The sequence below is a fragment of the Melospiza georgiana genome, chromosome Z (assembly GCF_028018845.1).
Source record: "Melospiza georgiana isolate bMelGeo1 chromosome Z, bMelGeo1.pri, whole genome shotgun sequence".
In the NCBI taxonomy this organism is placed as follows: Eukaryota; Metazoa; Chordata; class Aves; order Passeriformes; family Passerellidae; genus Melospiza; species Melospiza georgiana.
The window spans coordinates 73487933-73514171 of NC_080465.1; the positions used below are offsets into that span (position 1 = coordinate 73487933).

A 26239-nucleotide genomic window follows, 5' to 3' on the forward strand; every position below is an offset into this window, starting at 1 on the left:
GTAAGCTATTTTTTATGCTTTTCCATGATGTCTCAGAGTATTATCAGAAGCCAAGGACTTCACGGAAAGATGTCCCAGACAGAGGCACCATGGAGGAGGGGGGAACTGTCTGACTCATACTCCTTGCTAGGCATCTAAAGCACTAAAGAAATCTACATGCTAAACCTGAGTAACTTCCAAAGATGCAGCAGTGGCTCTGCCCTCCATGGTTTGGGAAACCCAATCACAGTTACACTCCAACAGACAAGTCCAAATGCTGCTAAAAGAGTTTATTAAAGACCATACTAACAGTTCTCATAACAATGGCACGTACAGTGATTCAAAATCATGACAAATAGTGTGGAGTTTTGAAGAGCATTATTATAACACACCATGGACAAGAACAAAGCAGATGTGCTGTCTCAGAACTCTACAAGCAGGCCCATGAAATACAGGAGTCACATCATACAACTACACAAGTGTCAGAGAAAATAGAAAGGAAAAAAAAGTCATTCAATATGCAGTCCTTGAATTTATTGACAGTATTACAGTACTTTATGGGCAAGGACTGGCTTGTTCCAGCTGCACTTTCCAGAGCACAAGGGCAGCTGGAAAAGCAAAAATATCCCCAATAAAAACCCTCCAACAAACATGCCTCAGGTGCAATCACCATTCCAGACCTTCCTGCTCACTAATTTTCAGTCAGAAATTCTGACCTCCCTGCAATTACTTTGCTCAGGACAGTGTTTTGTTTTTTTAACTAAACAAAAGCAGGATGCTTCTTTAAGACAGTGCAAAAATATTTCAATGGTATTGTCAATGGTATTATAAGATTAATGACAATCAGCATGGATCAACCACAGCACAGCCAACAGCGTCTCCAAGATCAGAAGCAAACAGATGTGCTGCCCCTTGACCAGCACTCCAGACTGAAGGCTTGCAGAGGGGAGGTGTGCTCCTCCCTCCCAAGCAAGCCATCATTTCTGGGTTCATAGTGAGGAATGGTCTTAGCTACTCCAGGGTAATAAAATGCTACAGAAAGCCTGCAATATTAAATTATCCAATCCTCTGTCAAGCACTAACAAAAGAATATTGAAGTGGAAAAAGCGCATAGCAGCCATGTGATTTGTAATGGCTCTAACTCTACAATTCTAACGCCGATCCCTTCCCGACCGTGTCGGTCACGGCAGCCCGAGCGTGCCTTGCGGAGCTGAGCAGCTTACAGCACTCCCACGGCCATCAGGAACTCCCAGCAGCACGTGGGGATTTGTATTCTCCGAGACACACCAGCTAATTACAGCTGCAGCCTGCTCCTGCTGCGCTGCCTTTGCAGCTTTTGGCTACGAGATCTCAGGCCCCACCCCGGGCTTGCGGCCCTGGTCTGGCCTGTGCTCACAGCAGCACATCCGTGGAGGTACATTCACTCGGTGTGCATCTTCAGAGCATCTGCAGCCTCTTCTTCTTTAAGCAGATGTTGAGGTGAATGTATATCACGTTGGCATAATCTGTGTCAGAAGATCCCCAGGCAGCTCCACAGTATGTGTATTCAATGAGAGATAACTGTGCTTTGTCAAACCCCTCAAATCATCTCCTCCCAATTTCCACACAGTTGTGTTTGCATCGTAGTGTGATTACGCAGAACCTTTTTAATGCCTGCCACATTCAGAGGATAAAATCACAGTGCTGCATATCAACAAAACCCAGCAATTCCAGCCTCCAATATAAAATAATTTATATACACAAAGCAGAATTTACATGTTAAATAAGAAGAGATTGTCTCATTCTCTATGGTGTCTTACCCAGCTACTAAAAAATAAATAATTCACATCAGATTGATGGATTTGTTTCCTATACAGCACACGTGCGCTATCGGAGCTGACAAAGACAACATGAAAAAACCTTTTGCAATTAATAAAAGAATTGTTGAACACTTGCACATATTGGCACAAGGCAGAAGAGGAAAGAGAACAGCTCAGCTCAGGTGCCTTCCTCTGTGGAGCGGGACTCAGATTTCAGCTTCACAAATTCCTTGGCAACTTCATCATTGGTTCTCTGAGAGAGAATCCTCAGGATTGTGAGTCCAGTCTCATCCATGTGAATCCTGCGCCCGAGGGGGCACCAGCAAGCACAGCTTCCTTTGTCTGCTATGTCTCTGAGCTGCATCACTGCTATCCCCAGAACCCGGTCCTCCCGGGCAAAGCAGTAATCCTTCACACAGACTTGGAGCTCATAGGCATCAGGACCATCTTCATTCCCCAGGATGCTGAAAAACACACACAAATTCACTTACAGTGTCTGGACTGCAAAAACAAAGGTGCCAGCACCTGACTGGAGGGCTGTGGTAAGTCACAGGAAACTCCTTTCTACAGAAAACCCTGGTCAGAGGGAGAGAAGTAAAACCTGCAGCATGTGGGCATTTTTGCTGATTTATAGCAGATAAAGAAAACATGGTTACTGAAGAAGAAAAAACAAGGAACCCCTTTCAAGCTGCCTTTGCAACTTGTGTGTTTGTGTGTGTGTTAAACTGTGAAACGAGAGGAGTGGGAAACATTAAAGCCATGCTAATCGATTTTCAACTCAGATGACTTTAAACATTTCTGCTTCTGCTAAGGATGGCTTCATTTCAGAATTACTATTTTAATTAGATGAAGTTTTTGTTAAAGATTCAGGACCTTCCATTAATGTGAAAGCTAACAAAAATAAATCCCCAACCCTTCTGATGTTTCTAAAATTAAAAGAATAAAAGGAAGAAAATCTCTTCACTTAGAGGAAGCTTGCTTTTCCTCAGAGAACGGAACAATTATATGAACACCCCCTTCTCTCCCTTCTCCCCCAGATGTTTATAGTCTTTTGCTGGTCAGTTCTCGTCATCTCATTTTTATATGTACAGCTGAGAGAGTTCAAGCCTGCAGCTCCTTCTGTTAAGCCTCCCAAGAAGGAATATGTCCTTGTAGTAATGAAAGAAAATGAAATAAGAAGAGATCAATACTCAACGCTGAGAAACACAGCAATTTTAGCAGTGCAACTTGCTACCAATTCCAAGGGCTGTATCCTTGGAAACGACTTCCGAAAGCATGTCCCACAGGTCAAGTTGGGATAAAAACGCACATTAAGATTAAGAAATAAATAAAAATGAACTTTTAGCCTCAACTCCGCCAATAAAAAATACGAAGTTCATTAAAATGACAGAGCACAGTAAAATGTGTTCATAGGGCACACACAGAGCATTTCAGAAGGTGGCCAAAGGACACTGCTGGTGTAGAACAAACCTCTGCGTCCCACCCTCAGAAAAAAACTTCCATAATCCAGCTTTTCTGCCAAGACATCAAAGACAGCACCAAGCTACTGGTTCATGGTCTCTTCTTGGCCCTGTGCAGACGGTCTGGGGACACTGGACAACCCTATCTGTCCCTCTGCATCTGCACTTGCCATGCCAGATCCTCAGGATATTTTTGAGACTTACAAATGAAACGTTTCATTGTATTTTGGAGCCCAGTTGTTGCTCTTTGACTTGGTTGTGAACTTCCTCTTCTTGTCACTCTGGTGGGGCCCAATCATGGTGATCTCAACAAATGGACGGAACATGCCAGACGTCTGCCACTTCAGGTCATTGGCTGCCACAACTGCAAAAGAGAGTCACAACCTGGTTCACAGCAGATACTCATTTGTATTTTTTGCTCTGGACATCCTTCGGCTCTGCTCTGCTTTCAATTTCTTGTTTCTAACTCAAAACATGACAGTGTCACAACACATATGGGCAGGACTTTTTTGTAATGCAAGGATATGCTTTTTTGATCTAGGTAAAGTTCTATGAGGGGAATTTAATGTGTGCATTAGTATGTAACTTCTGCCATACAGATTGTCAAGAAATAAACCCAAGAAAACAGGCATTCCTCCAGCTCCGGGCAGGCTGCCCTGTTCCATGCTTACATCACCATTATGTCTGGGATAAGAAAAAAAGGGGCATTTTGGAGGCCAATATTAAAGTCTCTGTTGAAAAGGAAAATGGCATTGCAGGTAAGAAAAACAAAGCCCATGAGCTGCGTGTGGTTTCAGGATCCAGAATTATTAGCTTTTAATTCTCATTCTATCTCAGGTCACTGCAGGGAGCAGACTGAAGCAGAGGAAATAGCTCTGAATACCAGCTTTTGCACTTCAGTGTAGATTTAACCAGAAGAGAGGCCCAAATAACTGTTTATATAAATCTTCAGAGGAAATTGAAGTAGTTAAGTATGCTGTATTCAAGTGAAGGAGACGAAGGAGGAAAAGGAACCCTGGGATGAATCACTGCTTTGGTTGTTTCCAGAGTGGCTGTTCAGGGACCAGTGTGGCCTTCAGGACTGGGGAGAGGAGCCTCTGAGCTCTCAGGGCCTCTGTGATCTCTGGGTGTACACTGAGCAGTTTCGCAAGATGAGCCTGCCCCACAGACTAAACTGTGGCGCCTGGCGAGAGCCACCATCTGATTTTTGTTTACTCGCACACATCGCTGCCAATAAACAACCGGGCTGTGCGCTGCCATGTCACCGGCTGGACAAGCTCATTTGCTGTTTCCCTACATGTCCCTGATGTGAAACAGAGAAAACAATCCTGGCCTGAGATCCCACGAGCTAACACAGAACTGTCCTGACTGCCAGCTGGAGATCGGCCCCGTGGAGCCCGAGCAGCAGCACGTGCTCTGCCGTACCTTTCACCGTGACCTTGTGCTCCCCAGTTCCTGGGTGGGTGTACAGGTCGATCTGGATGGACACTTCTCCCACAGGATCATCCACACCGGAGCCTGTTGGGAGGAAATGGACACCCCCCCACGCACACATGGATTACTGGTCATTGGCACAGGTCTTTATGGCCTCAGGAAGACAATGTGGTGTTTTCACAGCACATCTCCCAGAGCCAGCTTTTCAGTCAGCCCCGAGAATGTCACAGTAGTGCAAGATAACATCAGGCTCACATGCCTAACACACATAAACACCAACACTTCTTCCAGTCCACCAAAGATTGCATCCTATTGAGAACAGCAGTGAAGGCTTTTAAAGAATTTAAAAGACCTCAACAGTGGACCATCATGGGGAGCAAGGATTTTTCAGAGGTTCCTGCCAAGCTACTGTGTATACATGCAGGCATTCCAGTGGTGGACATTGGCATTCTTGTCTGCTCAGGGAAGAAGGGAGGACAAAAAAAATCAACAAGAAAAAGAAGAAGAGGACATCACACAACAGAGGAAATATAGGCAAAAAAAAAATAGGTATTAGTGATTTGCACAGAGCCATAATGCAGTCTCACCCTACAAGAACCTTCCTGCATGTTATACATCACCTACAAGTTGTCATCCTGACTGTTTATCTGTTTCCCTCTGGAAGATGATGAGAACCCCTTCTTTGTTGTGCATCAAAAATGATGAGAGAGAAGCACTCACAATTTGCACACTTATTTCTCTTTATCAATTAGCCAGGGAGAAAACAAGACGTAGTTTCAGAGGGAAAAGATAACATGTTCATAAAAGCGGGAGATCTCATGAACATTACAATTCATACATTATGATTTTTTCCAACTTTTTAACTTTTAATCATAATTATCATCATGTAATATTATGGAAATGACATTTTTTTCTGGGTAATAAAGTTAAGATGTCATGTAAATTACAGAAAATGACTGCTTTGCAAAATGAAAATCAAGTTTTGAAAAGAGAGTGAGATTTTTCTGACTTTCTCTTTGATAACTGCCTGACCTCAGGTTGACAATTAGCAATGCTGTTGTAATTGAGATATCCAGAGGGTAATTGAGTACCTATGAATAGCAGTTGTTCTGTCAAATTTGAGGGTAAGATACATTACTAAGTGAAAAACTGGTCTGTTTGAAATTCTAGCTAAGGAGATTGAAGGATATAATTACACAAACATTTTGATTAGACTGATCTAACAAGTCAACTTTCACAAGAATGGTCTGCAGCAGCAAAACCACTCATTTAAAAACCAAGAGGTTGAGTGCCAACCAGTGCAATTCTCTGAGGAAAATTATATGCCACAGAACAGTAGGCAGTGAAAGTCAGATTAATATACCAGTAAAAACATCTGAGCAACCAAAACAGAACCTCAAATTATTACCTCGGGGTAGGTTCTCATTCTTGACCTGAGTACATTAAATAATCTTCAGGGTGCAACAAATATGGTCTTGAACATACTGTTTCCTTCCTGCTTAGAAGGGCAATATTGCTTTTTTTCTGTATATAAGCACAGAGCTTAAAAATTGGCAGGCTTAATTATTGACCTGATCCATCTGCTGGTGTGGGTCTGTAACTTCATTATTGGCATTCTCCACAGGAAGAGGCAGAATTTCCATCAGTATGCAATGGCCACATCCACAGAAACATCAGCCACCAAACATTCAGATCTTTATTGATCTTTAGTGTAACTAATAGGTTATAAAGGAGATGCTGATGCCTCAGAAGAATAAGAGCAGAATCATCCCACTACCTTTGAAGAAGACAAAACTCATACTACAGTTTTTTTCCTACCTTCATTCTTGTCTTTTCATATAAAAAATCTTGTTCTATGAACTGATATTTTCAGAGACATAAAACTACTCTGAAGATGGCCAACAAAAATATTCTGAGCATGTATATCTGTGCACATACACACACTTGTACGCTTAGTGACAAACACATTTAATTCTTGACATGAAAGCCTCACTGGTATTGCACTGCTGAAAGGTGAAACTGCAGAACTGAGCTCGTGCAAAGGGTTATAGATGTGTTTCACCTGAGATAATAAAAAGACTTTGGACAGCAAAATATAAATTAAGAGATGAAACACTGCAAGACTTAATATATGTAGGGGTCTCCTGGGCATCCAGACCTTTAGATAACCCCCCTTCAAGCCAGATGGTTCAAGCTTGGCCATAACCTTGAGTGCATATCCAACATTCCCGTGTATTACAGTAGCCCTTCTCAGCAGACCACACGCATGCAAGCCCAGGACTTGAAACACACACCCCATGGTAAAGGGAAGGGGAACAAGTCTGCAGCATCTCCCAAAAACCAGTCCATTTTCAAGACAGCTTTCACATCCCATGAATAAATCTCAAGCATGGGAACAGGTTCTCAGGCAAGGTACAGACTTCCAAACCACACAACCTGTGGCTCAGTCTGTGGGATGCAGGCATTCAGTGGAAGTTCACTTCTACAAAGGAACTACAGGGAACAGGACTCTGGAAAAGGTTTCTGAGCATGGGCAAGATGATTTGAAAAGCAAGGCAGTTGGGTAATGTTGTTATGGTAACAACATTAATCTTGAACATACCCTTATCAGGAAGAATGTCCTCATTAGCGGTAAACCTTATACCTTTCCCATCATGCACTGAGACATGAATTCAAAAGGCAAGAAAGCAAGCAGGATAAAGAGAGAAGAGTATGAATTACAACACAATTAGCAATGTCACTTAAACACAAGGCAAATATTCTAGCTCTTAACAGACAAAATATCCACCTTCTGCACCAGGATTTGGAGAGCAAGCCTGTCTGCAAGTAAGGCATAGTCTGGGTTAAAACAGAACAGAATTTGTGCTGGCATAACTAAACGGCAGCCCAGATCCAATCTGCAGAGCAAACGTTTAGCAGCACAGTGCCACATAAGCCTACTCAGTAATGACATGAAAGCAGTAGGTACCTCACAAACTGGAAGGTGCAACCACTGAGCCGGGAAGTAAGAGAAGCAAACAGCATTTTTAAATGATACTGCATGAAGCCATGTCCTCCCAGGAGATTGTGGCACTTATGCAAAGGGAAACCTCAGTCACAGAGCTCTGGTAAGCAAATGTGAGCTGTAAATAGTGCTGTCCCTTCTGTCCCTCCAACCTGTGTGCAGTTCTCCAAACCCATCTACCAGCCATAGTTAATGAGAAGAGTAAGCAATTAATATCCTTCTTTAGCCCCAGTGGGAGAGAGGGACTCACAGAATCACAGAATATGCAGAATTGGAAGTGACCCACAAGGGTCACTGAGTTCAGCTCCTGGCCCTGCACAAGACCATCCAAAGAGTGACACCTTCTACCTGATAGCATTGTCCAAGCATTTCTTGAACCCAGGCTTGGTACCGTGACCACTTCCCTGGGGAGCCTGTTCCAGTGCCCAGCCACCCCCTGGGGAAGAACCTTACCCTGATATCCAACCTAAACCTCTCCTGAGCACTGATTCTGCAGATATTAGGTGGCATAGCGCAAATCTTTTATTCCCCAAACAGGATCCAAAATTCTCAAGCCTGCTAATGTACAAGATACTGATTTGGACCAGTGGCCAGCTGCCCAGTACTTGTTCCCTACAGTGGCTTAGAATTAGTCACAAAGAACTGTCATCAGTCACCTTTGAGATATAATTGATGAGCTCGTAACGTGTGTATATGATGCCCTAAAGTGAGAACTTCATTCTTTCTAAGCTTCTTAAAAAATACATAAATACCCATGCACCCACTTCTGTGGCAGCCTTGTATATTCCTGCTTCTGAGAGGTAATGATAATGTTCCATTATCTTTGTGTTTCTGCTAAATACTTGCCCTCAGTAAAGTTTTACAGTCAAATCATGCATTGCATGAAGCCACTTTCTCATATTATCTTTGAACTGTCACTTTTGTGTCTTCAATGGAGCACTTTCCTTTCTCTAATTTTAAGTACTCCAGACTGTAGTACAGACTGCAGGACATCAGTGCTGCACACTTTCTTGTACCTTAGCTCAGCATTTATTTAACAGTAATTTAACAGTATCCACATAAAAAACTAGCTTGGATATATAATTGGAAACATGTGCAGGGAACAGCAAATATTGTAAGCATTCACTCAAATGTGCACTCAAGTTCCCCATTAAAACGTGGTTTGTGTAAGTGATGGCAACAGCCAGGTTCCTGGAGTCCCTAGTGGATGCAGCAGTCTTTGACCTGTCTGGCCACTGGATGTCATCATTGCTCTGCTGGGACACGGTTGCAGGACCATTCTCTCAAAGGTACGGATTTTTAATTTAATTTCAGTGTTTTAATGCAGTATGTTTGAACATAAGGAAAACTAGACTGTGCTGCTATGGGCAAAGATCACAGAACCACAGAGCCACATGGCTGGAAGAGACCTGCAAGGTCATCTAGTCCAACTGTTAATCCAGCACCACCAAAATCATCCCTAAACTATGTCCCCAAATTCCACATTCAGACACCTCTTGTACACTTCTAGAGATTGTACATTTCTCCACCACCTCCCTGGGCAACTTATTCCAATGTCTAGTCACCTTTTCAATGAAAAAATAAATTCTAGTATCTAACCTGAACCTCTCCTGGTACAACTTCAGGCCATTTCCTCTCATCCTTTACCTGAGACATGGCAAAAAAGACCAAATTGCACTTCACAATCTCCTTCCAGGTAGTTTCAGGTCCCCTCTAAGCCTCCTCTTGATGCCTCAACCCACCAAAACTAAAGTAAACTTTCCTCTTTAGAAACAAACCCTGCTTTGCTCACAGAATCTCTGAACTGTCTACACTGCTAAGGGAATGCCAGTATCAAGCAGCCTTGTTTGCACACAAGGGAATGTATGTGAGCTAGGGAGTGCTGTCCCCTTGATGCTGGGACTTGGTGTGATGACCTGCTGGCAGAGCTAGTACAGTCTGTGGGGTTGCCAGCTCTCTTAGGCTTGGAAGGATTGAACAAAAAGGATTCCATTCAAGGAGATTGCAGAAGGACAAGCCAGGGAGTTGTATGACTTTGCTGCTGGGATGAAGTAGCTTAATGCAAGGCTTTTAATTAAACAGCCTGAAAACACAAAAATACCAGTTTTTGTTTAGACCCAACCCTTTATAGCATCTGTCTCCTCTTACTGAGAATAGTGACATTCACAGTCAGCCAGTGATGGTCCTTGACTGGAGACCAAATTATTCTGTACAATAATATGGAGATGTTCGCATGGAAGCAACAAAATTAACTGTTTACCTCTCCACATTCAATGAAACAGCACCACAAAGCCATAAGACTTCTCAGAGAGTCACCAAACAGTTTGGTGACCCATCCTAGCAGCTTATTAATATGTTGTGTGGCAATCTGTAATCATCGAGCTCCCACATACCCTGTACTGGCTGCAGACAAAACAGTGCATTTGCTGCTCACCTCAGAGACTTCTCCCTTTACAGGCAGCCTGTAGCTCTGTGAGTCACCACGTTGCTGTCACTCAGCCTTAGTCAGGGCCACTTGGGCTGTGCCACACACACAGCTGGCCTGTGACACAGGCACTGACAGGTTTCTGCAGTGGTGTCTTGCTGAAATGGTGCCTCACACCACCGCACAAGCCTCAGCACAGTAACTTCAAATTTCACTTAAGCCACCCACCCACACTAATTCATGAAACGTGACTGTTAAGTGAGGACTGCAGAGAAAAAAAGACCACAAACACCCCAGGCCTTATGTTTCACATATTTCTGCTCTCCCCAAATGTAGTCATGGAGTGGCAAATAACCCCCTTTCCCTCTTTTCCAGTTTCACCAGCTCCAAACTGTCACACTTTCAGAAATGCTACTGCCAAAAGCACTCTTACAAACTGGCAGTACAAGGGAGAGGAATTATGAGCAGAGCCAAGAGCTCCATTGAACCCTGCCAACACAAAAGAGTCTTACCCTGAGCTGTCTGAGACTGGACAAACGTTTTGATGAGAGTGTCCGTGGTCTGAGTGTAGAGGGAGAGAGCATATCGAAGTGACTGTAGGTCTGGACTCTTCTCCAAGAAGGTTTTCTTCAGACCATTCCCACCAGCATGGAAATATTGCTAAAAGCAAAAAGAAATGGGAAAGGTACTGAGCAAGAACTGCAACCAGCAACCAACGTGTACGAGCAGTTGTGCATACAGATACAGGTGGAAAAATTCACAAAATAGCTTCAGTAGGAAACCCAGCCCTCAGACCAGCGGATACCAACTGGTCATGGCATTCCTCTTCCAAAGCACTTAAATATGAATATGCTGACTCGCAGCACACCAGTCCCCTGAACCTCTTCAGGTGTACACATATATAGCAGTATTCACTTAGAGCCTTTATCACTGTGACAGCAGGGACAAACTCCTGCCATCTCATAAACCAGGACAGGCACTGTCCTCCCAAAGAGGACTTGGGGATGGAGTTGGGAACAGCAGAAACAGAAATGGAATCACTTACTTTGATTGTATCCAGTGCCAGGTCCAGAACAGCACACTGCTTTGGAGTGAGGCTCCTGGTTTCTTCTCTCACCATATGATCCTGCAAACAACCATTGTATTTGACGTAAGTCAGTTGTCAGAGGCTATAGAAAAAGGAGTCCCCAGCATCACCACTTTCTCCAGATTCAACCTGTATCTGCATGGTGGCAGCATTAATTCAGCTGTTCAAGGAATGCTTAATGGAGTCTATCAGAGTCGTTTATTATAGCTTAACTTGGAAATAAACTAATTTTCTCTTTTTCTTGCAGGCACAGAAGACATAAATAAGGAAAGAACTGGACAAAGGTAAGCAGCAATTTAAAATCACAGCTTGTCTCTCAAGAAAACCTAAACAGAAGTCTGCCTGACACCACTGTCATTCTAGAAAAGCCACGACAAAACTCTCCAAATACCATCTAAATCAAGGAATTCTGAGAACTAGGCATTAGTGAAAGTTGTTATGTGTCTGTTGTTTGTGGATTTTTTAAACTCTTCCAACTACAGAGGTCACTAATTCATTCCATCAGTTGTGAAAAAGAAGAAAAAGAAAATAGATTTGCTAAAAGAAGACTCATTGTTCTCATTAAGACCCACCAACTCTAACAGCAAAAAGAATTCCCTTTTCTGCAGTGGAAGCACATCCCTGCTAGAGTCCTGGCTGACTACAAGGATGTGCCTTCACTAAGCTCTTTCTCTGACGCTTAGTCTAGACCCCAGGGGAAAACAGCGTATTTCAGGAAGCCAAAGCTTTGCACAAACCCATATTCTAACTGAGTAGCTGGAGGGTCAGGCCAGTTGACTTCAGGTTGGGGCCCTAAAGCATTCATAAAAAAGATGTACGCCAATCAGGCAAAGGCTTTATCCCTACTTTAAACATGTCCTAGGCCCTCTAGACACTTCCCAGGAGACACATCTACTAAATTGCCTCTGTGCTAAGCACACCTAGTGTGTGGCATCATGTGTGGGTTTCACAGGGACAAACCTGGCTGTCTTGCAGCTTGCTGATTCTTCACACTGCCTGATGCTGTCCCATTCATTATCCGCTGCAATCCATCTCCTACCTGATGGATACAGGGCTCTCTGCAGTCTAGGGACAGCCATAAAGCATTTGCCACACTTCTCACAGACATCTAGCTATCAACTTTACACAGTGAAGCCTTGAACTGCACCGAGGATGCCTCTCAAGCTGTCAGTTTCTCAGACAAGTTCACACCCTGCTTTCTTGAGTAGCAGAGATGTGCCTCAGTGTGCCTCTTCCCCCACACAGGATGTCCCTGGTCTGGGGGCTGTGTGCAGGGGCACAGTACTTGGTGAGCTGCAGTGTGCCTTCTGCAGTGATATGCTGTCCTGAGGGGAGCAATAGCTCTCCTCCTTTTTCTTCATGAGCTGGGGGTAATTCAATTGAAGATGATGTGGCTTCACACTTCAGTACACAGAGACTTCAGTGCACAGAGGGTAAAGTGTTCTTTTCTCTCACAGTCAGATTAAGCACAAAATCAGACAGAGCCCAAGGCCACGTTCATGGGAAAGGCCAGTTTAGTCAGGGTAGCTGTGCTCCCAAGGCAGAGCTACTTTCACATCTGTTAAAATTACTTTCTAGGCCTGCCTGTCATATTGCCCCAACTGCCACAGAAACCAGGTGGTCAGCACTTTTCTCTCAAACACCTACAGAGCTCATTCGGCCCCACGGAGAGGCCACTCCGCCCGTGCCCATGCTGTCAATGCACAGCAACACGTCACTGCTTTCTCTGAGCTTCCCAGTGTCATTTCCTTCAACACATTATGTAAAAATAATCCAGAGACTGGACTGGTAATACTTGCACCTACTCAGAGAGAAGCCCACGACTGTCATTCCTGTGCATACCTGCCCTCTGCAAATCCCACACTGTTCCTATAAAGAACTGTGCACAGTGCTACCTTGTGCTCCCCAGATTGCCAGCCAGGAGCAAGAAACAAATATTTACATCAAATAATTATGCAAGTTCAAGCAGAAGAAGTAAAAAACCCCAAAACTACCCCAAACAACCCAACAAACTTTTCCTGATCTCTCAGCCTCATCCTTGTACTCTCCTTAAGTATTTTCAGAAGAAACTCTGTGGTCGGAGCCTGGCTGTTTATCCTGGGGACAGCACAAGGGAGAGAAGGCAGCTGCTCCCTGCTCCAGTTGCTGGCTATTAAGTAAACTGAGCAGAAAGAGTTTGATAATAAGTGGGAGGCAGATATGTTGCACCAAGGAGTCAGGTTTATGGTTGGCTTTCTGAGCATTTTAAAATACATTGTGAAATTGATTTGTCATCAGGACGAGAGCCTGTGCTTGTCAGGTCTGTCAGTCTCAGTTTTCAGCTGAGTTATCTGATTCACTAGGGCTCTATTCTCCCTGTCCTATTTAAGACCAATAATGCTTAAAATCCATCCCATAATTTTCCCAGGCTTTTAGTGGAACTGAAAAATGCAGAGGAGGGAGGTCTGAAGAACCAAGCCTTCCCTGTTAGCTTGTATGTGCCTGCAAAAACAAAAGGATAAAAAATAGAATATCCACAATTCTTACACAGACTCCAACAATTCTTACTCTTGTAGCACTCCTATTCTACTGGAAATTTTTGGACACAATGTAATTTTCCTTATGGTCTCCAAAATTCAGACGCTTTCATACTTGGGCACAACTGTCTTGCCACATGTAAAATCCTGTGTACCTGTACTGCTGCAGTTCTATATGCAGATATGCAAATAAAGGCTTGAACACACACCAGGGCTTGCCTGATTTGAATGATTACATGCATTTCTAAAAATGCAGCCCAGAGTCACCAAAGTTAAGCTTTACAGTAACTGAACTGAAGAAGGGCCACTGCTGGGGGACAGCCTCCACCCAACCAGTGCAAATGGAAATCAGCAAAGCTTCCAACCCATTCCTGGCAAAAGGTGCCCTGTACACACTTTGAGATTCCAGTAATGGAAAATGTGGAACAAGTAAAAATAACAGTGAATTTCAGTGGCCACGCCCAAAAATGCAAGCAAACCACAGGAACTCACAGACTGTCCTTGTGACCTGGGGGAAGAAACAGCAAATTCAGAGCTCTGCCCTCAGACACCAGGAGTACATGTGAAAGGCAGGAATGGCTTCTTTTTCATCATGTGGAGACATGAGTCCTTGCTGATGCTTTTGCAAGAGAAAAGGGAAACTCAGGAAACAGGAGTCTCATTTGGATGCTGTGCTTCATCTGCCACTCTCCCAGGCTGGCTACAAAACTCCTTTCTCCCCATTTTTCCCATGGAAGCAACAGACATCATTGCAGGCGCAGGAAGCAGGGAAGGAAACGCAATCCTCATGAGACACCATGTCACCAGGGATGACAGCCTGACCGTGGGAGTGCACAAGGCCATCACTCAGCACAAGTGACAGCTATTCCCTCAGGAGACACACTTGGAGGCTTATGCTAGGTGACTATTAACTGCTATGTACCAGCCTCAAAATGTAGCTGGAGAACAGGTGCACATCTAATGACATACCTGCAAGCCCTGATCACTTGCTAGAACTGCTAATCAGCACTGCCTTAAATGAGCTGTGTACTGGCCACATAAAATGGAAAATGTATCTGCTGGGCAAGGGACACAGGTGTATGAAGAGAGCTTTATTAGTGTGCAAGACAAAACCAGAAAACTACAGGAAGGGACAAATGCCTTTTCAAAGTGCAATAATCACTTAGGACAATATCCTTTGCACCAGGCAGGTTTCCTTGGTCATGCTCTGACACAGAGTTCAGGTCCAGCTCCATCTCCCTCGCAACAGCCTGTGCACTGTGACACCTGAGATTTGGACCTCCTTCTCCTGCACAACACCAGTCTTGTAGCACCAGTGCAACCACAGCAGAGCGCAACCTGAGCGCTGTGAGGCGTCACTATTTTCATACCATTCCTGTCGTGATCGCTGAATTAGTGCTTGATTCGCTTATGATGAGGTGGCGTGCACTTCATAATGCTCATGTCATGCACTGTCACGTCATGCACTGTCAAAACACATCAACAGAGCCTTCATGCTAAATGCCAGCTTGCCTGTGAAGGGAGCCCACGCAGAAGGAATTTACAGACACAGGCTCTCTTCCATAAGCAACAGCTATTTTTTTAACAGTCCATGTAATTCACCCACAGCTAACGCAAGTGTCTTTCCAAGCATTAGGGACTCCCTTTTATAAATGGGGATACGGAAGAGCTGGCCAGATATTGAGAAATTTCCTTTTTTCATTTTAAATTGATGTACCAGACTTAGCACTGTGTATACAGAAGAGAAAAACTCCTTTGATGATTAAACGCACAGTAAGATTAAATGTTAAGCACTATGCTAATGTTAGTAGAATGCATTTAAAAGCACATTTACTGCATTTAAAGGCATTTCTCTACAACTGCATTCAGCGACAAACCACTGGAAGCACAGGACATGCTATGCACTACCACATTTCCATGCTTACACACAGGGACATTAACACAAGCCATGCAGGACAATACCTTCAACTTTGACAAGTGTCCCAGTTCCTTAGCAGCACTGAAAATCAACTGTGTGCCCTATGGTTGCAGAAGTTAGAAAAGAAAGGAGGGGGAAAAAAAAGGTTACAAACAAGCTTCACTTATTTTTCCTTTGAGCAAGTCAAGTCAGTTCACAGCCACTTCACATAACCACCCCAAGGCCAGGCATAACAACTGGACTCTCCTTGCCAGTTTATTACCTAGTACAAACCCTGGCATTTCTGTGGATACCCCAAAAGCTATTTCAGAGCACAATGTCTTGCTAACCAGCTCACTCTTGCTTACAGCAACCACTCACACAGGATGAACCTTCAAATGGGCTGCACAGGGTTGGAGTCGTCTCCAAACTCTCCTCTAGATTTCACATCTAAATAGATGCAAAGACTGCAAAGACTGGCCACAGCAAAGGATCACACAATCCCAAGATGATGAGAATCTGTCCACAGTCATCATGGTGGGGGTAAGCACAGATCAGATCACAAACAAAACTGGACCTCAGCTGCTCAGGGGTGAGAGATTGCCAAAGTCTTGTGAATACTACAACAACACCTTCAAATGCTCTAGAGCTTGGCCAATGGCTCTTCTTCCCCCACTGTGCCTTACTAAAGCTGTATAACCAATGAAGAAACACAAAGGGAAGATGAACCCCAGTGACAGGAAAACTTGATTCAAGTCACTCCACCAGTCCCACTGTAAAAGATCTGTTCCTTTTATCTAGCCTAAATCTACTCTCTTCTGGTTTAAAAGCTACATATACCTATGTACCAACTGGTTATTTAGGCATTTGGAAAATAAATGTTAACACATAAAATGTGTTTCAACTAGCTCAGAGCTAGTTGCTCAGAGCCCCATCTAACCGGTGATGGTTTACCTGCGGTAAATCCAATTCTCCTTCCCTCTCCATTACTATCCTTTCTTATCCTAACAGTCTTCAACACTCCCACTTAACCACAACAGCCTTGACCACACGCCACCCCAAAATACCTCAAACTGTAATGAAGTAAGATGTAAACCCAGAATTATTATACTGCCCTTTGGTAATGTCATTCAGCTTTCATTTACTGCCTTCCTGGGTATTTGTTCATTGCTCATTAGGGCAGTACTCTGGAACAAGAACTATCCCACACAGAGATTTGAAGAGAAGACTCTGTGAACTGGCTACTATTGCAAAGGTCACTGCTGAAATAATTTTTTTTTAAGGATTAAAATGAATATAGCCCCTCTAAAAGTTTCCCTTCAGCAAAAAGTCTCTATACCTGTTCCCTGGGGTACCAGGAAAAAGCCAGACAGCCTATAGATGTAACACTGGAAAACTCACGACTTGCTCTAGGGCGACTGGACACCCTCTGCTAATTCCAAGAGCAGCCCATAACTGAAATTTTAAGGTGAGGAAAGGCCTTTTCTTTAGTTTTTCCAGCTTTGGGAATTTCTTCAAGCTGAAAGATTCTGTGACCTGAAACCAGAGATCACCTCTTGATTTGCTCTACTTGTAACCACCAGCTAGCCCTCACTGTTCCTCAGCCTTTTATGTTTGTTGAATACAAACTGACACAGAATGAACATTATTGATTTTCTAGCTAAACAGAAGCTCTTGATAAATGATTAAATTCACAACTTTTGGCAGGGATGGAGGGGAAAGTGCAGGCAAGCACAATGAATCTACAAAGGAAAGGTCCTGAAATGAGAAGGAGAGCTTGTCTTGCTGTCAGTATCCAATGGGTAGTGTTGAAGAGAACAGCTCTCTAATCTGAAAGAGCACAAATTTCCATGTATTTCCAGCAAGGAGGGCTGAGCATGACTGCACACCAGCAGCAACAGAGAGATTTCACTGTGGGTCATGCCAAAAAACTGACCTGAATATGGGGTTTCACCAGCCTCTTCTACCCAACAGATGTGCCTGCTGTTCTGTACAATTTGCCATGAAAATCTGTTGACTTACAGGGTCTTAAAATTAAGGTTTTTGAGTCTATTGACCATGCAGTAAACAAAAATGAAAACATTTTTGTATCTGGAATTTTGAAAAAGGGAGTAGTCTCAAAACACAGTAACATCAACCTTTCTTAATTCGGTATTTTCAGCATTCACTGGACACTTTTTTTTATATACATTTGAACGACAACATTAACCAGCTCAGGCACGTAGTCTTCCTGCCTCAAGCTTCTAAGGAGGGCAGGTCAGTAACACTGAGCAATAGCTTGTGACTGGACACGCTTCGTGGAACAAAGCTGCTCAGATAACTCCCAGCTCTTGCACGCTAAGAAAATCCTTGTCAACCAGTGCCAATCTCTGTCAATGCATCTGCAAGGAGAAACTATTTTGCTGTTACACTGTTTGTCATCAGTGCTGGTAACATCTAATGAAAATCTGGACAACTCCTTCCTCTGCCAAATTCTTGTAAACAAGATGCCATACTCCTCAGAGAAGTTATTTATGATGAAAAACTTACCACAAAGCTCTGCAGACAGCACTTATTCCAGTTGTGCCAGAGAGTGAGAACAACTGAACTTAAATTACCAGGTAGCTTTGAGAAAAGCTGCCCACAATGGAATTGATTAAAATGTCAAGGATAGAATATGAGGACAAATTAAATCCTTATCATGAATCATGCGCAGCTCTGCGGCAAGCACAGCTGGAAAGGGAAGGGGCCCTCATGCTGGTTTTCCTCGCTCTTCCATGATGTTACTTGTACTTTTCTAAACTCTTCAGACACAAGAAACACACCTATAGTCCACCACATAGAGATTTTAAATTCCTTGTTAAGGTTCTGGTGCTTTTTTGTGCCTTCAGTGAAAGCATGCAGAGAAAAATCATCTGCTGACTCAAGTCTAATTGTTGGAAGCAAGAGGATGGCACAGATTTACACTCCAACTGACTCAAACCCTCAAAGCTTAACTGTCCTACTGCTCAGCTGACAAAGCTGGGAAACAAAAGCCTACTGCAAGTTTTTTGGATTCCAGTCCTTTTTTGGAAACTGTATTATACGTGATGCTTATTTTTCTGAAATGCAACACTGAAAGGAAGTTTTATCTCACATTGTACATTTATTTCCCATATTTTTGTAATTCCTATGTTCGACAACAATGAGATCTGATAATTTAACAACATTTAAGTTCATTTTAAAAACGCTGTTGTATCTGGCAACATCTGTTAGCACACATTAAGCTAAAACTATATTTTAGTTGTTGTGGTGTATTAAACCACAAAAATTGACAAAATAAGCTTAAAAGTGGGGATGAAAAGAGGAAAATAATTACCTGTCAGTACAGAGAACTAGGCACATATGCAGTTCACAGACCATAATTTTACTCAAGGCTAAGAAAGCTTTTTCTCCTCACAGAGGCAGCCTTCAACTTTTCTGCTCCAAGCTAGCACAAGGGAGAGGATTCATTTAAAATAACAGAAGTTCAGAAAGGTTTCAGAAAACCTCTTACAGCCACACTCTCCTCCACCACACAGCTCTGGAGCAGCTCAGGCAGATGAGCCTGAAAAATAGGCAGTCTGGAAGTCAAATGCAAATTCTGTCCTCAGCTTAAAGAAAACTTAGTTTTTATCCTGGAAGATGTTCTCATTTAGTGACGACAAGTCTGACAAGTAGAAAAAAGTACAGCAGGAGCAAGCACAAACAGAGCCTCACGTGAATGGCTGCAGGGTACTATGTGAAATAAATGAAGGAAAGACTCCAAAGGAATCACCTGGGTGTAAACTAAGCACTTCTTCTCTCATCCGACTAGTCACTGATGGCATGGTACCGTTTCATCGTAAGCAGTTGAGAAAGAAATGTATAACTGTTCTGTTAATATCACCGAGCGTTGTGCACTGAACCCCAAAATACAGATTCCTAGAGTGTATATCCACTCAGCCAAGACAGAAGGTGTTTAATTACATGCTGGATCTAAAAATTAGTGAGGTGTGAATTACTTGGTGAGTTACTGGGATCATATTGCCGCTAATCTCACAAGCCACAGGCAGAGAATGCTCAGAGAAGTCACCCATCTGGAAGCCATGAAGGAGCCGCAGATCAGGTCGTCAGAGTGGGAGGCTGTAAAACTGCCCTGTCCCCGCTGGATCCCTCACAGTGCTAACACTTTCTCACCTGAGCCCCACACCTCAGAATCTTCCACAAGCGGATTTAAGTGGAATTGTTAAGTGTGGAGAGAGGTATTTAAGCACTTTGCAGAGGCAGGGTCACGCAAGTGAGAGGTGAGGCAAACTGCAGGGTGACGGGAACCTTCTACCTGAGTAGAAGGTTTCCATGACCTCCATCTTTAAAAAGACTTCTGCACCTCCAGCAGTTTTACAGAAAGAAGATAAAATATTCCATAAAAGAGATTCTTTTCTGTCATGAATATCTGCTACTTCTTAAGGGCTGCACATGAGCTTTAGGACAGAAATCCCCATCAGTGGTCTTTCAAACACAGAGAGGCTCCACTAGGGCATTCTGTTGCTAAGGGCTGGGAGGAAAGTGTGTTACAGTGCCCGAGGCTATTTGTGTCTGATGTTCTTGCAAAAGAAAACAAAAAAAAGGAAAAAGAAAAAAAAAAAGGCAAGCCAAATTAGCTAAGAGCGGCTTGGCACAGAAGTAGAAGAGCAAAAAGAAAGTACTGCTTCTGCCCATGCTGGCAGCCCCAAATTTTTCCTTGCCTTGCCCAGCTAGCCTTCACTGAATGATGAAAATCTGGTGGTGACAGAATAAATGGCTATGCCCCAGAGAACAGTGGAAGCAGCTCTTTGTCCTTGCAGCTCACCCAGCCTCACCACCAGTGCCCTGCTCAAGGACTGCAGACAAGGCCACTTTAATCACTGCATTGTTCGTAACCATCTTTCTGGAAGAGCAACTCATTTCCAGTTTAGACTAGATCAGCCTCCTTGCTACCATACAACTAATTAGACACCAAGAAATCCAGCTATGAGCATTTTGTGTTATCTCAGACAAGAAAGTATATGCTTCAATTTGCTTCTCCATTTGAAACTGAAAGGATGGCACCAAGAAACTATGAAAAAAACTTTAAGTGGCTTATTGCAATATCCTGCAGGTTGGAAGAATTGGCTGATCACAGTTATTGCCTCCTTCATGATACAAGTACTGAATCATCTCCTACTCTGCCTTTGAAATCCAAAACTAGCAAGCATAAAGCTCAAACAGCTCCTCCCTAATTCTGAGGCCCTTGATCTCAGTGATTCCATTCCAAATGGGTTATGTTAATGCTGCTTCTACATGATGATTTTAGCACCTGCCCCCAAAGACTCCTTTTTAAAAGCAATTCAACCAAGACAAAGAAATTTCACCTCCGTAAACTTATTTGCTTTTTCTTCTTTACATATCATAAAGGCAAGCAGAAATGATTACTCCAAATCTGAGCTCAGAGAGAGCAGTCTTCAGCAAATTACACCTCATGCTAATTTCATGGTTGTAGGTATAACAGTGCACTTCATCCCAGCAGTTCTATTTAAAATCATCATCATCAAGGCCAGAGACAAGGGCCTTCCCTCTCAGAGCAAGAGACACCTATAGCAAGAGGCAGGTTTGCATCACTTCCCTGGATACTGCAACCCAAGAATCCCAGTGCAGTTATGTGAGGGAACTGCTGAATAGTGAAAAGCATAGTGGTGGGTATTGTTCTACCCACCACTGGGAGAAAAGTAAGGCTGCATAACTGAACCACAGACTGCAAGTTCACTCTAACAGCCAGATGAAAAGAGGTTTTGGATCATCTGTAAATAATGAGGTTACATCCCAAACTTCACACTGCTTCCAACTGAATGTCATCCCCCAGAGCAGATAGGCATGCATGATTGACATTTAATCAGTTTCTCTGGTTTCTCAGAACTGGGGAGGAGTTAATCTTCCATTGTTAAAAGCAGCACTACATTCACAACACACATCCATCCAGCATGTCCACACAGCTGAACAATTATATAAAAGACTGCCTTTGAAGAAAAACTATCTGGACTCACTTCCAACTTCCCAGCATCACAGAGAAATCCTGCCAGCCAATCCTGGTGTTAAAACCTTCTGTGGGAGTAAAATGGGGGATGGTTGATTTTAAAAATCAAGCTGAAATCAACCACATCTATAGAGAGAGACACTCGGGCTAACAGATGATAGGGCAAAAGTGGCTGCAGGTCATGACCTAAGGACATGAAACCTAACTGTTCCATAATTCCCACATCCACAGACAGCTTTCCTTAGAGGATTGCAAAACACTAATCAGTGCAAACTGATACACTGGACAGAAACTCCTTTTGGATCGTGGATTTTGAATTGTGTTTTCTTCTACAGTGTTCTCTGTATCTTGAAACCCTACCATAAATAGAGATGCTCCCTTTCTTTACCAACTTACAGACATGTTTTTCCATCCTCAGGCAGGCTACATGCAGACAAATTTACCTGGATGGATGACTCACCAGGTCAGGGGGATGAGTTACACAGGCAATGGCAACACTTTCTGGTATGAGTCAGGAAGGATAAAAAGCTTTACCGTATGGTCTGTAAGAGGAGGCAGCACAATCAGCTTCTCCATGGTGTTCATTACCACCCTCCAGAGCTCTTTCAGCACCCGTTTCAACACTGTCTTTTCACATACAGTTGCAAACAGTGTCAGGCTGCAGGGAAAGAGCAAGAACTGAGTAAGTTCAAAGAGCACAATACCCAATGAAAAAGGAGCTGCATATGGAAGATTCAGTGCCCTATCCAAAGCAGTGTCTCGTAACAATTGCTTTAAGGGTAAAAAAATACTCCCTTTTCTAAAGCATAGAATGTGTGCTCACTGTTGGAGTTCTAGCACTAAAAACACTAAAACCACAAAATGGATGACTGACATTTCTGATCTCAATATTTCTGTTTCTTGACCTGGTGATTACAGAAGGTGTCACTTGGTGATAGGCAGAATAATACATATAATAATAATTGGAATAGTACCTATGATCCAAATAAGAGCAGTTACCATTGAAGAGGATCCCTTTAAGAAGACATATTTGGTTTATAGAGTATACAGAAAAAAATTACAAATATAGAATGATATGTTTTAAGCTTCAAGGGGTTACTATAATGATTTTTGATGAATGCCTAAATTAACACCCCCCAGAGTGTTGTGCAGAAATTCTTGCATAGCTTCTGAAAGCTGCTGAAGTTTGCTAAATCTTTCACCTCTAAAACCGCCCCAAAATATTTCTTAGACAACTCCATATTTTGTCATGACTGCATTCACCAATCACCTGCCATGTGTTTATCTGCTCTAACACAAGGAGCTTTATTTCCTTAGGTTTTCTTCCTTTATTGTTGTACAGGCAATAAAAAAGGCCAAAAGTGCTAGAATCTTCTTTGAAACATTTGCTGAACTTCAGCATTTACTGATCACACTGTGAACAGGAACTCTGTGGCCAGTACCACTAAGACAGCTGACTCCTCTCCACTGTGTAACATCTTCTCCCAACTTCCCTTCTTCCCACAGCTGGTTAGACAGTAAATGAACAAAACAAACAGGGACAGGACTGGTATGGGTGGGATGCAGGAGGCACTAAAAAGATACTCTCCTTCTCTAAAGGAGGGAAGAAAATAATCCAAGCGTGGATTATCGTAATCAAAGTTACTTGCTCCTCAGCTGGATGGCAAGCCTGTAGCAAACCACATTCCCAGTGGTACAAAGGAATATGGATTTTTGGGGTTCATGAAGGCAGGCATGGAAAATGATCAAATGAGAAGGCTCCTGGATGTAATGACTGCTGCAGAGAGTCACTTAGAACACAGTGACCCAAAAAAAGACAGGATAATCAACACTAAGAGCAACCAAACCCCTTATGTTTTAAACTTGTAAAGCTTCATATCTCTTGCAGCATTTATTATGAAAATTGCTGGTCATCCCTTACTAAATGAAGAACTGATGTGCATCAGCATTAAGCTTAGCTTGTACAAAGATAAAAAACTGTTTCTCTTTGCAGTTCAAGACTTGGCTTGAACATTTAACTGTTCTTGTCCAGCTGAATCATGCTGCATGGCACTAATGCAACAGTTAATTAAAGCAATGGATCCACCATGTTCACGTCCCATCATTCAGAAGCTTATTTGCTAGTCAGAACAGCAGCAGGTATAACTAGAATACACGTCTGACAGGACTGTGATATGAGTAGAATATATATCAAGTACATAAGCACTGTTTGCAATATGCTTGTTAATTGGCTACAATAAAATCTCTGTAGAAAAAACCCACAGCTAGAAAATTTAGAATTTCAGTCATTTCACTCCTTGATCAGCAGTGTGTTTTGCTGTTTGCTATAATTGCCAGAGGCAGAAAGAATAACTGGAGTGTGCTTTAGGTCATAACTGGATTGAACGGAGGATGAAGAGCCCATCCATGGCTTGTGAGAAGCAGATATGGGAAGAAAAGCTATTGATTCTTCTTGAAAATTTGGAGACTGGAAATCTCAGTGACAATCCAAGAAAATGGATTGTCTCATTCTTGTTCCAATCCAATGAACTGTATGTGTAGCATATATTTGAACACTCCCTTACTTTCCATCCAGGAAGTCCATCAGTGGCCTCAGGACATTATCTGCATCTTGTGCAACTGTGTTTCTGGCATTAGCAGCAGAATTTGCTGTCCCTTTCACTTGACAGAGGATATCAGACATTTGCTTGACACATTCATCAATCCGTGTCTGAAAGCTGCACAGATAGGAGAGAGGCAAAAACAATTATTAGTGGCAGAAATACAAGGTAAAAAATTTCAAGTTCACTCAGTCTCACACTTTTCTTCCACAAGACTTGCTGCACTTTTCCTTACTGTATTTGTTACCAAGGGGCATGATCTCCAGTTCCTTATGCCCACCACCCACGCACAGCTGACCACCGCTAAACAGAGACACAAGTATATTTGAGAGAAGTTTGTTCATTCATCTTGCAGCAAGAAATGATCCTTTTCTGACCTCAAGAAACACTGTTATCCCTAGTTCAAAGCACCCTGCTGCACCCTTTGCTTTCTCCACCACAGAGACTGGAATATCACATGGAGCAATGACAATTCATGCCCTGCTCTGAGCACCCAGGAGTCCATCAGCAGAAATCCAGTTATGACCCATCATAGCTAAAGTCTTTAAAATAACAGAGAGAGCCTGAAGGCAGGCACCAGCTTAAACCAGTCCACTGCCATACAGCCCATGCCAAATGTCAAATTGGGATGTGGGGCCCAGCTGTGCAAAGTGCAGTCTCCCTGTAACGAAGTGACACACAAGGTATTAAACCACAATTACTCTTCCACCTCTTACTGCTAAGAGGAGATTCAAAATTAAATAATGCAATGATTAAAAATTATGAATAGATCAGCAGAGCTGACAACTAATCAATTCAGCAAATAAAGGAAAATGCTTTGACATTTAAAAGAACAGTTACTAACAACAGGCACTACAAGTGACATTTAACTATCCATTAATGGCACAGAGGTTTGAAGCCAGGAAGAGAAGCCAGTGTTAGGAGCTAGGGTAAAGATTTAAGAGGAGGTACAAAAGTTTGGAATCCAGCTCTACATCTGCATAAATGACCTGAACTTCTATGTGCAAGCCACCAGGACAGCTATGGGTTGGGTGTGAGTGTCCCATGGCTCTCACCTTCCTTCTCCACCTGGTCACCTTTCCTGCTCTGCTACCTCTAGCCTCGTGGTCCTTCTTGCTCAATTCTAGCTTGCCTCTCCTTGGAAAAACTCCAGAGCTGTCTCCCATGTGCCCTCTTTCTAGCAGAAAGAGTCCTGCAGCACTCAGTTGTGGCTGCAATGTCAGCTTAACCAGAGACCTAAGCCACATCAAATAAAAGAGCATAAAGAATTTCCTGTGCCATTAACAGTTCCTGCTCTGTCACAAGCCAATCCCACCCCACAGTTCTCTCACTGCCTCATCAATTGCAGGACCTTGCTTCAAGATGCTTTAAACCCCCCAGGTCAAGGATGGAAAATAACAATGGCCTCATGGATAAAATGTGCTATGAGTGAAAATGGGTGCCAATTTTATGAAAAATAATAGATCAGTTACTGTGGCAACAGGTTCACCTGAAAGTGAAGCTTGTGTAAATGTGCAGCTTAACAGGAGCCCTTGGCAGCAGCAAGCTAAAAAAACAACTTCACCTATGCTGTCAGACAGGGCCTGCTGCTCCCTAATTCCTCCAGGAATTCCTTCCTTCACTCCTACAGCCTCCAAGAACAAACAGGAGCTAGCCTTGCATGAAGGATAAACCCTTCCAAGACTTATCTCCCCTCAAAGTAGAAAATGCTTCTGTGTCCAGATGAAATCTTCTCTCAGCACAAGGGTAGTGAGGCTCTCTGGACATGTGCTGCCTTCTCATCAAATACAGCTAATCTCACACAGATGAAGAAGAGTTAAGATCTGCAGTGTCAGGTGTGCACAGACATGAAAGAGTACCTGTTTACAGACTCTGCACAAAATATTGCAGATACCTGCCTTATCTCCTAAGTTTCTATCCTTTAGGAGATCATGCTTGTATAGTGAACTGCAGCTCTACTTTTCACTCTCTAAGACTGTTAAAGAATAAATTAAGCACCTGAGACGTCTG

At 43.0% G+C, this 26239-nt stretch overlaps 1 protein-coding gene across 6 annotated transcripts in view; it reads right to left on the reverse strand.

Annotated features, from left to right (window-relative positions):
• Window positions 1-254: 254 nt before the first annotated feature.
• Window positions 255-26239, reverse strand: part of UNC13B (unc-13 homolog B) — a 206775-nt gene continuing 180790 nt past the window's right edge. For 5 of the 6 annotated variants that reach the window (XM_058044077.1, XM_058044075.1, XM_058044072.1 and 2 more), the window contains 9 exons: window positions 24194-24346; window positions 22164-22287; window positions 15667-15723; window positions 11147-11227; window positions 10614-10761; window positions 7275-7331; window positions 4664-4756; window positions 3443-3602; window positions 255-2242 (listed from right to left, as the gene is read on the reverse strand). In XM_058044077.1, the coding sequence (XP_057900060.1) occupies window positions 1957-2242; window positions 3443-3602; window positions 4664-4756; window positions 7275-7331; window positions 10614-10761; window positions 11147-11227; window positions 15667-15723; window positions 22164-22287; window positions 24194-24346 (1159 nt within the window). In that variant the 3' untranslated portion in view covers window positions 255-1956. The remainder of the gene's footprint in view (window positions 2243-3442; window positions 3603-4663; window positions 4757-7274; window positions 7332-10613; window positions 10762-11146; window positions 11228-15666; window positions 15724-22163; window positions 22288-24193; window positions 24347-26239) is intronic. The other variant, XM_058044076.1, reaches the window with a different exon arrangement.